Source organism: Lepisma saccharinum, assembly GCF_977018435.1.
Source record: "Lepisma saccharinum chromosome 12 unlocalized genomic scaffold, izLepSacc3.1 SUPER_12_unloc_1, whole genome shotgun sequence".
Classification (NCBI taxonomy): Eukaryota; Metazoa; Arthropoda; class Insecta; order Zygentoma; family Lepismatidae; genus Lepisma; species Lepisma saccharinum.
The window spans coordinates 15,303,618-15,315,967 of NW_028142891.1; the positions used below are offsets into that span (position 1 = coordinate 15,303,618).

The following is a 12,350-nucleotide window of genomic DNA, read 5'->3' on the forward strand; positions in this document are numbered from 1 at the left end:
TACAACTCTTTTTGCGTCTTCGAATTTCTTCTTGTTTCAGGAAAAAATAATACATGCAGGCTCTATAAAAATCCCCCGTTCAAATAGATAAAACGTTCACTCTCGAGAACTAATTTACATGTTTATCACTAACGTAACCATTAGGAAACTATTGAAATGTTAACTGATATAACTGCAGATGAAACAATACTTACAGCCACTAACGAAATATCTATTCTTGTGTAGCCTCACAGACAACAAGTATCTGGTGAGTCATTCACTCTTGCTGACTACGGGCGAAGGTCACTGAACTAAAGGGTGGTGGCAAGCAAGCAGGCTTGTGCTCTACCAAAGACGAGGTCACGTGTTCCAGTTATCAATGGCGTACGAAATAAGGAGGAACACAGCTATCTGACGTATGTTTTGGTCCCGTCATTGCACGTAGACAGTGGCGTATGCTGGTTCTAACGAGTGGGTAATCTCCGACCTTTTGATCCTCAAACTCCAAAAGTTTCCGTGCAATTTATGTCACGCTCCATATTGGATTTAGGAATATTGTGTCGGAATGTTTGTCTTATTGCTACGATCACAATCAATTAATTCTCGTTATTGCAGTTTACTATACGCGTAGAATTTCAAATAATAAAACAAGACAGTATTATAAAGCTATAAAAAAACAGCCTGTGAAATATAAAAATGAAAGACGTGCACTAGTGAAATAAAAACCCGCAATATTAATTTAAGTGCAAAATTCAACTTACTCCAGGACCCGATTACTTGTGCTGTACTACATCCAAAGCACGCTGTTTGTCCAGTTGCACGTCAATACGTGTCTGGGCGAAAGATTGCAGCTTAACAGAGGAAGTTATGTGACTTTTGGATTTTTCATGTTTGGCACAAGTGTTGCAAAGATTACAGTCACGCGTCCATACATTCTTTTCAGCCCCGAAAAGTAAGCACGGCGAACAAAAATGCAAAGCTTATTAACACTTATACTTCCTGTCAACCATGGTGTTTTGTCATAATTTGCTTGCGAAAATGCCTCACATATTCCCGATTTTGTCTTTGTGTGTAGAAATAAGTTCAAGCGATGACACTGGCCTACCTGTATTAACAATTTGCAACTTCTCCTGAAAAGATCTTGTTCCAAAAGGTTTCACCAGCAAATCTTGTATCACATCCATTACCCTTTAACACAGCACTATCACGACAAACACTAACACCTAAATAAATAATAAACACGAAGCACAGCACGAAGCCAACGACTACACGCATTCAGTTTCACGCGCCAAACTTCTGTTGTTGTGTTCCTGGCTCAGAATGAAATTCCCTATGAATAATAAAAAAAATCCCTTTCCGAGCTCGAATTGACAGGTTTTTAAAAGTTCGAATCATTGCAGGTCAGAGTCAGAATTTTAATTCGGGATGAGGATCATCCCTTATTATCAGCCGCCACATAAATTTGAAACAGTGGGGTTAGAAGTCCTGAAGATGAATCTCAGATTATTAGAACGTATTAAGCAAAGTGTTTAATCCTGCTAATGAAGTAAAATGAATTACCACTATACACTTTTTAAATTAGATATTTGTAGGATTTCGGGGAGGGGGGTTTCCCTTTAAAAAAATATTCAGTTCCGTGAGATAAGTATTCTCGCTGCTTTTGAAGATTAGAGAGGAGAAACAATCACTATTTTTGTAAATACAAGGATGGGGGGAGTCAGCAAATAGGTGCTTTAATTGCTTAAGCCTTGAATTTTAATTCAGTTTGCTTCATCTTCAATATTTAAGCTTTTCCCTTTTGATAAATTTATGTTCAAGTAACAGAAATCAGCAAGACAGAAGCAAATGTAAAGTGAAAATTAGCGTAGAATTGGTTTGCCCATGTTATTCAGTTTTCCTGTTCTTCGCACTCTACCGGGTATGTTTTCCCTAGTTGAGCGGAGGGAACGGGAAAGGCTCTCAAGGTTGAGAGTGCGACCGGTGGACTCTCACAAGAAGGAGCTTACCCTGGGCACGGAATCACCGCGCCTGAAAAGCAGTGTTTCCTCCCCCTCTTTCCTTTCTCCTCCCTCCTCGCCAAGGGTTGTAAGGAAAGCGGGAGGAATGACGTCAGGGTGAGATTCCCTGAAGTCATTCCACCGGCTGGAGAAAGGTTCCCGGACATTCGGTGGCAAACGATTGGAAGTATTCGCGCGCTGGAAGCAAGGAAATGTATGCATCGAAATTGGTTTGGAAGAATATTGCGAGGAAATGTGTATATATATATATATATATATATATATATATTAAAAAAAAAGAAATACAGCCGGGTCATCTGCGATTACCTAGATGACCCAGAGTATACGCCGCTGCACGTAGAACACTTTATCGTAGTGGCCTTGAAGTTCCCTCAGGGCACTCCTACGTAAAGGCTTCTGAGCTAGAAGGATATCTTCCCCATTGAGTGGAGGAAAAGTGGGTGCGTATAGAGGTCCCTCAACTTTCGTATTCTGTTTCATTTCAGAACCCGTGCTGTATCGTCGACTTAATCCAATCTATCCGATGTAGGTTTTAGGTTCTGTTTCTGTTCGGTTATTTCATGTTGTCTTCCTGCTTATGTTATTCGCGACGAAGGCTCTGGATTCGATAATCTGGACAATAACGGGATTGTGTTGGTTGCTTGATTTGGTGTCTTAAGTTCACTTTATGTCCTGTTAGGCTAATCGTGAATGGACCTACAGTTTAAAGGGGGATCCGAACCACTATGTTCCTCCACCGAGTATCGAACCCGGGATCCCTTAATTACAAGGCGCCCACGATCCCACTCCGCCATCGGGGATTGTGTTCGCAACGAATGAATCAAATTTGAGTGATATGATATGCAACCATTGGAAGACTATTGAAAGAAAAGCTACGGGAACCTGCCAGTTTTTCTACTGCAGACAGGAAACCATAAACATGCAAGAGAAGCTTATATTCTATGAAACCTGACGCTATGTGCTCGAATACTGGCTATATATAATCCATAGAGGCATAGCAACGTTAAACAACCTCTTATATGATACATATAGGTTTAAAAAGGTCGAAATACAAAGATTGTGTGCGCCTCACTGATCGCGTAGTGGTAAGGCCTTGTAATCAAGGGGTCTCGGGTACGATACCAGGTGATCGCACATAGTGGTTCGGATCCCACTTTAAACTGTATGCATTTCAGATTAGTCTATCTGTGCCGGTGACTCAGTCGGTAACGCGTCTGACTACCATGCTATAGGCCCCGGGTTCGATCCCCGGCCGGTTCAAGCCCGGGAACTTTTCTAACGTTGGAAGCGGCCCCGGCGCCCACCCAGCGTCGAATGACATGGATACCTGGGGGAAACCCTGGGGGTAAAGTCGGTCAGGGGCGTGATGCTGATCACATCACCCCCCACTCACGAACGAATCAAGAAAGTATGGGGCGGCGTGATGCTGATCACATCACCCCCACTCACGAACGAATCAAGAAAGTGTGGGGCGTTACCCCCACACCCCCTATACGCCTTCATGGCGTAGCGCTAAGCACAGGTGAGAACTTTACCTTTTTTTTTTTGCATAAAGTGGACTTACAACAAAATTTAAAATTGCGATAAAGATTATGATAAGGTATTAAAGAATTGGGTCTAACACATTTTTTTATTGTTTACCAATGACCTTGTTAACGGTGGAAGCGGTCCCGGCGTCTACCCAGCGTCGAATAACATGGGTACCTGGGGGAAACCCTGGGGGGTAAAGGCGGCAGGGGCGTGATGCTGATCACATCACCCCCACTCACGACCGGATCAAGAAAGTGTGGGGCGTTACCCCCACACCCCCTATACGCCTTCATGGCGTGGTGCTATGCACAGGGGAACACTTTACCTTTTTACCTTGTTAACTAATATTCTTAATTTCAGTTTCAAGATGAAATCGGCTACGAAATAAAAGGAGTGGGTTCATATTTCTGTTACGAAATTCCACTTTTGTAGTAGACCTGTGCCACACTAAGATGTGACATAATAAACAAATCTGAGACACTTTCAAAGTATTAAATTGCTATCTACGTATTTGGGAACAATCTTTCAATATAATACTTTTTTTGGACGCGTCAAATCATAGTATTTAATTCCTGTTTTAGCAGCTTTAAGAAACCTGATTTTTTGGGGGGGTTACAAATGCCCTTTCTGCTCCCGTCAAGTTACGCCTATGAAAAAACAGGAATTCAAAGTAAAAGACTGTCCCGACTAAATCGGGAGACACGTCTGATAGATTTACAATTGGGAAAATCATAATTAAGCGTGTAGTTGAAAACAACCTATTTTCATATATTGCATGCAGCTCTACTTTTTCTGCAATGTGGATCAAGAACTGGGGACGTGGAGAAGCACAACACTCCACGTAACCAATAGTCACGTGACCCTCTTTGCTTTCCTGTCATGTTGACCTTCGCGTGGAACACATTTCTCGGTGTTAAGACAGGCAAAATCACCCGATCATCGAAGGGTGCAATATGTGTTGCCTACCCTCCTGCATTACTTGCTCCTATTAAAGCCTTATGGGGAAGAACTTTTTTCCATGACTGTACATGATATATATTTTTTTCAATGGACAAACAGGAAACAATATGAGGGACTATTACCGAAGTGAATATGGGAAAATTTTACCTAGTAAAAAAAAAGGTTATATGCAAACTATATTCAACACACACTGTATGACTCAACAATAATGTAACATTTGTGAATGTAACCACAAATGAAGTATGGTTAAACCTTGTTAAAAAGTAGTAGAATGTAATAGTTATATTGTAAATAAATAAAAAAAAAGTCGGTAACGCGTCTGACTACCATGCTAAAGGTCCCGGGTTCGATCCCCGGCCGGCTCAAATCCGGGAACTTTTCTAACGATGGAAGCGGCCCCGGCGCCCACCCAGCGTCGAATAGCATGGGTACCTGGGGAAACCTGGGGGGTAAAGGCGGTCAGGGGCGTGATGCTGATCACATCACCCCCACTTACGACCGGATTAAGAAAGTGTGGGGCGTTACCCCCACATACCCTATACGCCTTCATGGCGTGTTGCTATGCACAGGGGAGCACTTTACCTTTTTATCTTTACCTTTACCTATTCCTTAAAACCAGTCAAGCAGCGTGCCATCACTTCCGGTCAGGTAGCCAGTTCAGCGCCAACTAACAGGATATCAAATTCCGTGTGATTCGGCTTTCATTCTAGATATCAAACACGTTTCCCAAACATGTGTAGAACTGGCTAACGAAAACTCATGCAAGTCTGGATATTCAATACAGAGCAAGCAGATTCTTGATTAAAATGTACTCGATTTAATTTTTATTGTATTTTTAGTTTTGAAATGAGATGTTTTTTTGTTCTTTTCAACTGTGATCATGCCTAATTGTACTGTAGCACGCTGTGGAAATTGTAACCAGAAAACTAAAGGAAGTTACATAAAATAAAATGAACAAAATGCGAGAGTGTGCAGTGCCCATATTTGTGAAGAAGACTATGTGCGAGATCCAAAAGCAGAACTTCTGTGTCTACCACCAAAAAAAGTGCTGAAGCCAACTGCAGTGCCATTGCTAAAATTACACCCAATTACTTTAGTACCAAATAATCGAGGAAGTGGTGTAGTGAATTCTCCTAAACCTTCATTTTCACTTGATTCATTTGTAGGACGTGCTGATAAGGTTTGCTCGTAGATTGATTGATTGGTTTGCTTTATTTTACTTCGCTTTTGTGCCACTTTTTGGCTAATTTGCGAAGATGGGGATGAGTGATGATATCATGAAATTGACGAATGGGCACTCACAAATATCCATGCCCAGGCCGGGATTCGCACCCTGGCGTCGTAGCGAGATGTGCTAACCACTCCGCCACGGAAGCCGACGGTAAGGTTTGTAGAAATGTGCGCTGTACGAATTCATTCATTCTTTCTTTATTTTGAACCTTACAGCTTTTATGCCGTTTTTTGTCCATTACAATACGCATATAAAATGTACATAATTGTTTTACATTAAAATTATCAGTCTTTACAGATATTAGATTAAAAAAAAAGAACACTTTGCCTTTTACAATTGTATGTTACACTTCCTTAAAAAGGATAACAAACTATAACCAATCCGCCCATCTGTATTAACAACCAAACTTAACAAATTTGTTGGAAACTGAACCTTTAGATTACATAAATTTTTATACAAGATATTTCTCTCGCTATTATTTTGAGCATTCCAGTATTATATGTTGTGCATCTGCAATTCCCCAGCCACATTCACATTTCTTATTGTTGCCTAGTGCACAAATGGCCCGTTCTCAGTCTATTAATTAATACAATTACATTTATTGTAGCACTTACATGATGAAACCATGGTTTGTGTGGTTTGAATTCAGCAAATGGTCTGTATAATTCTCCAACTGTTACAAGTTCATTTCGACACCAATCAAACCATTCATTCTAAATTTTCTTCTTTACTCTTGTGAGAAGGTGAAGTATGAAAACGTGCCTTAAACAGGTTAAAGACAGTTACCTTGCATTCCATATGTTCATACTTCAGTATCCATGGCAACTTCAATGCAAAGCTCCATAACAATTGCAGTCTAAAATATGTTTTTGGTCTCTTAGGAATGGATCACTGCAGCCATGAGTGAACGAAAAACTATGATCTCCAAGCAGGACTTTATTTTCATTGGAATAAATGGGGCGCTAGCTGTAAGTTGCAAGTTCAATAATATTATGTTTATGAATTAGCAGCTTTCGACCGTTTCTCAGTTTTAGTACCAGGTGGCAAGAACGTATCTAGAAATGTATTTCGTGGGGTGGGGGGTCCGACCAAGTGTCTCAATAATAATAATAATAATAATAATAATAATAATAATAATTAAATTTACATTGAAATCATATTAATTAAATATGTAATTTAATTATTATTGTATTATTATTACATGAATAGGAAAGAAGACGGTATAAGAATACAGACATAACAGCACGTATTCAATATCCAGCTTACGTGTTTGTAGTAGTTAAGATCACAACAAATTATGTCAAAAATTACTGCTCTGGAAAGGAAATAAATGTCAGATAAAGAAATGAATATTTATTGACTTACAAAAACGGAGTTAGATTCAATTGACAAAAAGTAAAGTTCCTGATTAATATTTACGTATATAAGTAGTATTGTGCATAAATCTTTGGAACTGCCCTTCAAAGCGAATTCACCTGGTGGTGAAAATATGAACTATTATTTTCAGCATTTGCTTCCCCATGGCCTTTATATCCTCTATACAAAGTTTCACAGCAGAAATGGGAAGTAAGATAATCCAAATCAAACAATCAATATATGATTGAGTGTGTATCCGTGTGTGTGTGTGTATGTATATATGTGTGTATGCATGTATCCGTATCTGTTTGTAAATATGTTAGGCCTTCCCGTTTCCGATGGCGTAGTGATAATGTCATCGTCTTGTAACCAAGTGGTCCTGAGTTCGATACCCGGTGGAGGCACATGGCAGTGGTTCGGATTCTACTTTAAACTGTAGGTCCAGTGCCGATTAGCCTATCTGTGCATAATGTGGACTTAAAACAACAATTCAAATTCAAACATTTCTGTGTGTGTGTGTAAGTACGGTATGTATGTATGTATGTATGTGTGTATATGTATATGTCCATAAAGTCTCACCCCACCCTGGGTATTGTGAGAACGGCTGGAAATAGGAAGAAATGGCGAAACACGTATTCCATGATGTTCAGGGGGAAACGTTTTGAGGCCAACCATTCCCTACCCGGGCCCCACACAAGGGGGTAGGCTGGGGTCGACTCATTTTTTTCAAAGAGCAAGGGGGTCGAAGAACATGTCGTTTGAAAGGTCTTATCATAACAACAATAACACAGCAAATCCGGGGTCTCTACATAGCTCCAATTGACAATGTCGTGAAATCAAATGTGGAACATGATCAGCATTGGACAGGACTCGAACTCCTACAGTAGTAATCCTAGACAACAGTGGGAGCTGGAAAAAATGTTCCTACACTGTAGCATGATTCGTAGATATCCTAGCAGTGTCTACAAATACGTACACCCCCCTTCCCAAGGAAGAGATGGCAAGCGTCCGTACACAAAACCGCATATCATCGCGCCCCCTGAGATTGCTACCAGGAGGACAAGGACCGATATGCACAATCGCAACTCAAGTCAAATGGTGAAGGAGGCACGTAGTTACATGTACAATGTCAACTGAAGGCAACTGGGGGAGGAGGGTTACAAGATGTTACAACACGTACACCACTAAAAGTCAAATTGAGCTTACGTACTATTTACAGAAGATGTTCCAAATGAACCCCATTCACTTCTTGGCAGTAGAACAGACGAGTATGAAATGCACGTCGCACTTTGCTGAACGTGTCTGCTGAAATGTCTCTACAGGCTGCTATTATTCTTTGTTGCAGATCAGCTAGACTACTAGGTTCTCTTTTGTACACAACAGATTTAAGGTGTCCCAAAAGGGAAAAATTGTTCGGAGAAAATCAGGCGATCTCGCAGGCCATTCGATGGTACCACGACGGCCTAACCACCTATTGGGATAATGTTCGTTCAAGTACTCACGTACGTCCCGGCTGTAGTATGCAGGACATCCATCTTGCTGAAAAACGATATTGTCCGCATCAAATTCAGACACACCGTTGACATTGACTGAGTTTTCTACAAGGTCCGTTACCAAGGGATCTACTGTGTCACGTAGAATTTGCAGGTACAGATTACCGTTGAAATTGCCATTAAGAAATAGGGGCCCAATTATGTGGTTTCCTAAAATACCTGCCCACACATTAACCTTCTCAGGTCTTTGCGTATGGCCTTCCCTCACAACATGGGGATTAACATCTGCCCATACTCGAACATTGTGTTTATTAACACAGCCATTTAAGAAAAAAGAACTTTCGTCACTGTCGCACATAATTTCGCAAAACTCAATTCGTCTATCGAAATCATCATCTCCTAGTTCTTGCTTTATCTGCATTTTGTAAGGATGAAATTTGTGTAATTTTAACACCTTACTGATAGAACTCCGTGTAATGTTACTTGCTTCTTCTATTTGTCTGAGAGACGTTTCAGGGTTTACAGTCACGCGTCCTATATCTTACAACAGTGTTGCCTCATCGATGTGAGTTCGTCCTGGACGTGGTCTGCCATTGACGCTTTGCGTTTCACGGAATTTTTTCACAAGGTCTGAAACAAGTACTTATGGTCAATACTAGAGCGTTGGGGATACAATTCGTTAAATTGTCTAGCAGTGGCACGGTAGTTTCTGCCACATTCACCGGAAAGAAAGATAATTTCCACTTTGTCTGTGCCAGAACGCGCCCTTCCGGCACCATTCACTTTTCTCGTCGTTGCAAACACTTTAACCACCAATACACACGCACAAACAGAACCACAGTAACGGAAGATACAGGAAACACGTTAGTAGAACACAGTGTGTACGACACTACAACTCTGCTACGCCCAGTATTTCAAAGTCACTTCGAACTTTTGCGGTCCGGTCTGTTTGCTTACGAGAACACAAGCAGAATGGTCCTGTTGAATCTTCATCGTGGTAGTAACACTGATTACTTGATGTGGTTCGATACTCCGTCTGCATTCTCCTTCCAACAAGTGAATGGGGCTCATTTGGAACATCTTCTGTAAATAGTACGTAAGCTCAATTTGACTTTTAGTGGTGTATGTGTTGTAACATCTTGTAACCCTCCTCCCCCAGTTGCCTTCAGTTGACATTGTACATGTAACTACGTGCCTCCTTCATCATTTGACTTGAGTTGCGATTGTGCATGTCGGTCCTTGTCCTCCTGGTAGCAATCTCAGGGGGCGCGATGATATGCGGTTTTGTGTACGGACGATTGCCATCTCTTTGTGGGGGAAGGGGTGTACGTATTTGTAGACACTGCTAAGATAATTCCGAATCATGCTACAGTGTAGCAACATTTTTCTAGCTCCCACTGTTGTCTAGGATTACTACTGTAGGAGTTCGAGTCCTGTCCAATGCTGATCATGTTCCACATTTGATTTCACTCCATTGTTAATTGGAGATACGTAGAGACCCCGGATTTGCTGTATTATTGTTGTTATGATAACACCTTTCAAACGACATATTCTTCGCCGCCTTGCTATTTGAAAAAAATGAGTCGACCCCAGCCTACCCCCTTGTGTGGGGCCCGGGTAGGGAATGGTTGGCCTCAAAACGTTTCCCCCTGAACATCATGGCATACGTGTTTCGCCATTTCTTCCTATTTACAGCCGTTCTCACAATACCCAGGGTGGGTGAGACTTTATGGACATCCTGTGCTTGTGTGTGTGTGTGTGTGTGTGTGTGTGTGTGTGTGTGTGTGTGTATATATATATACACACACACACACATACATACATACATACATACATACATACATGTATATTTCTGTTTTGTTCCAGGTTATTGGTGTATTCTTCATAGCGTACGGAAGCGTGCAAACATCGGAAGGAGACGTATACGACATCACATTCGAGAGGAATGTAAAACTCCCCTCCATATTGTTGATCGTTATTTCTGTAATTCTCTTCGGTGCCTCCACGCTCGGGTTCTACGCTCAGTACAAGGGCAACGCGGAACTCTACCTCTGGGTGAGTAAGTGACAGACATTTGCATTCCTTTGTGGAGGAAGGGGGGACACTAGGACCCTTTCGTACAGAAGGGATACAAAATTTAAAGCTATAAATGCAAAGAGGAGGGGGGAGGTCATGTTCATCTTGATAGTTACCAAATGAAGACCACAGGGAAACGTTACTATGCTTTGTTCATTTTCTTGATTTTACAGGAGAGTACGTTATTTCCTTTTTCTTGTTCTTAGTAGAGCGACAAAATGGCCAAAGCTTGTCACTTCGTAACTTCGGAACTAAGAGAGATAACTTCCTCCAACAACTTGCAACATAATCAGCAGAAACTGTACTTTACGTTTTATCATAACCATATTTTCGATCTGATTGATATTTACCATGTTATGAAACAAAATACAATTTCTATATTCAACGGGTAACAATAAAACTTAAGATTGATGGTAATTTTATACTTCGTTGGAGTTTTCTCTTTCGAATGACACCAGTTTTGCAAGTCTGTGTAGCATAGTAACGTTTCTGTCATGAGAAACAGCAAGCTAAGTGTATTTCATCTGCCGCCATTTTCAATCCAATATGGCGGCCACTGTTCCAGGTTGCGAAGTTGGCAACATCACTTTCTTTGACTCTGTATGATGACCTCTTTCAGAAAAATAGTGTTGCCGCTTGTGACGTTCATTTCTAGGCACATTTTCGATGAAAAGTCGCCCTACTATATGAGCATGTTGTTTCCCTGTATACACAACCAAAACTTCTTTGCAATGGATGGAAAAAGCACGCTCTATTCTTGTACAATTCCTAGTTACAAAGCCCCTTCACAGAGCTATTTGATAGCACCTTTATCTCAAAATTTGGCTAAAAGTGAACAATGCACATTCTTTCCCTGTGGTCTTCAATTCCTTATGGACTATTTGTTAAAAATACCACTATCTATACTCTATTCTAGGAATCTGTGCAGTAAGGCCGCGCATAACGGCAGAAAAGGGGAGAAAGCTAAGCAGAGAGAGCGAAGCAGTGCGCCCTACTGCAAACGGCTGGTAGCTGCATCGCGTTTCTTCCTACATGCCCCACCATTCCCTCTGATGTTGCGCTGTTTCGTTTTCGTTCGCTTGCTGCAAATATTTCTGGGACAGAGTATACTGCAGTCGAGTCCCTATAATTCGATTTCATTTTTTATTTTTGTTACTTGGTGTCACTTTTCTGCCTTTTGGCTAATGATGAGAATGATAGTATGATTAAATTGATGAAGGAACTCTCACTAACAACACCCATGCCTACGTTGGGATTTGAACCCGGGACGCCTGGCCTCGTAGCTAATGTGATAGCCACTCCACTACGGAAGTCGGACCTATAATTCTAGGTGATCGGGACCGAGACTATTTCGAATTACAATAAACCACGGAAAATCTGAAGAACTCGAATTTTGCCTCGGTTTATACGGATCAACCGGATCAAGAAAGTGTGGGGCGTTACCCCCACACCCCCTATACACCTTCATGGCGTAGTGCTAAGCACAGGGGAGCACTTTACCTTCTTTTTTTTACCTTTTTATACGGAAAATCGGATTATCGAGGCCACACGAGATGACTGATGATATTATGAAATTAAATGAAGGGATTCTCACAAAAAACACCCATGCACAGGGCGGGATTTCAACTCTGAACTCCTGGTGTAGTAGCGCGCTTCGCTAACCACTCCGCCAGTGTTTACTGTGAGCAGTCTTTCATAGCTCATCCT

General features: G+C 41.3%; 1 protein-coding gene across 1 annotated transcript in view; it reads left to right on the plus strand.

Moving 5' to 3' along the window:
* Nucleotides 1-6,601: 6,601 nt before the first annotated feature.
* LOC145982188 (23 kDa integral membrane protein-like) overlaps nt 6,602-12,350 on the plus strand; it is a 41,828-nt gene continuing 36,079 nt past the window's right edge. The window contains exons 1-2 of the mRNA XM_083115754.1: nt 6,602-6,686; nt 10,434-10,622. Coding sequence (XP_082971880.1) covers nt 6,618-6,686; nt 10,434-10,622 — 258 coding nt within the window. The 5' untranslated portion in view covers nt 6,602-6,617. The remainder of the gene's footprint in view (nt 6,687-10,433; nt 10,623-12,350) is intronic.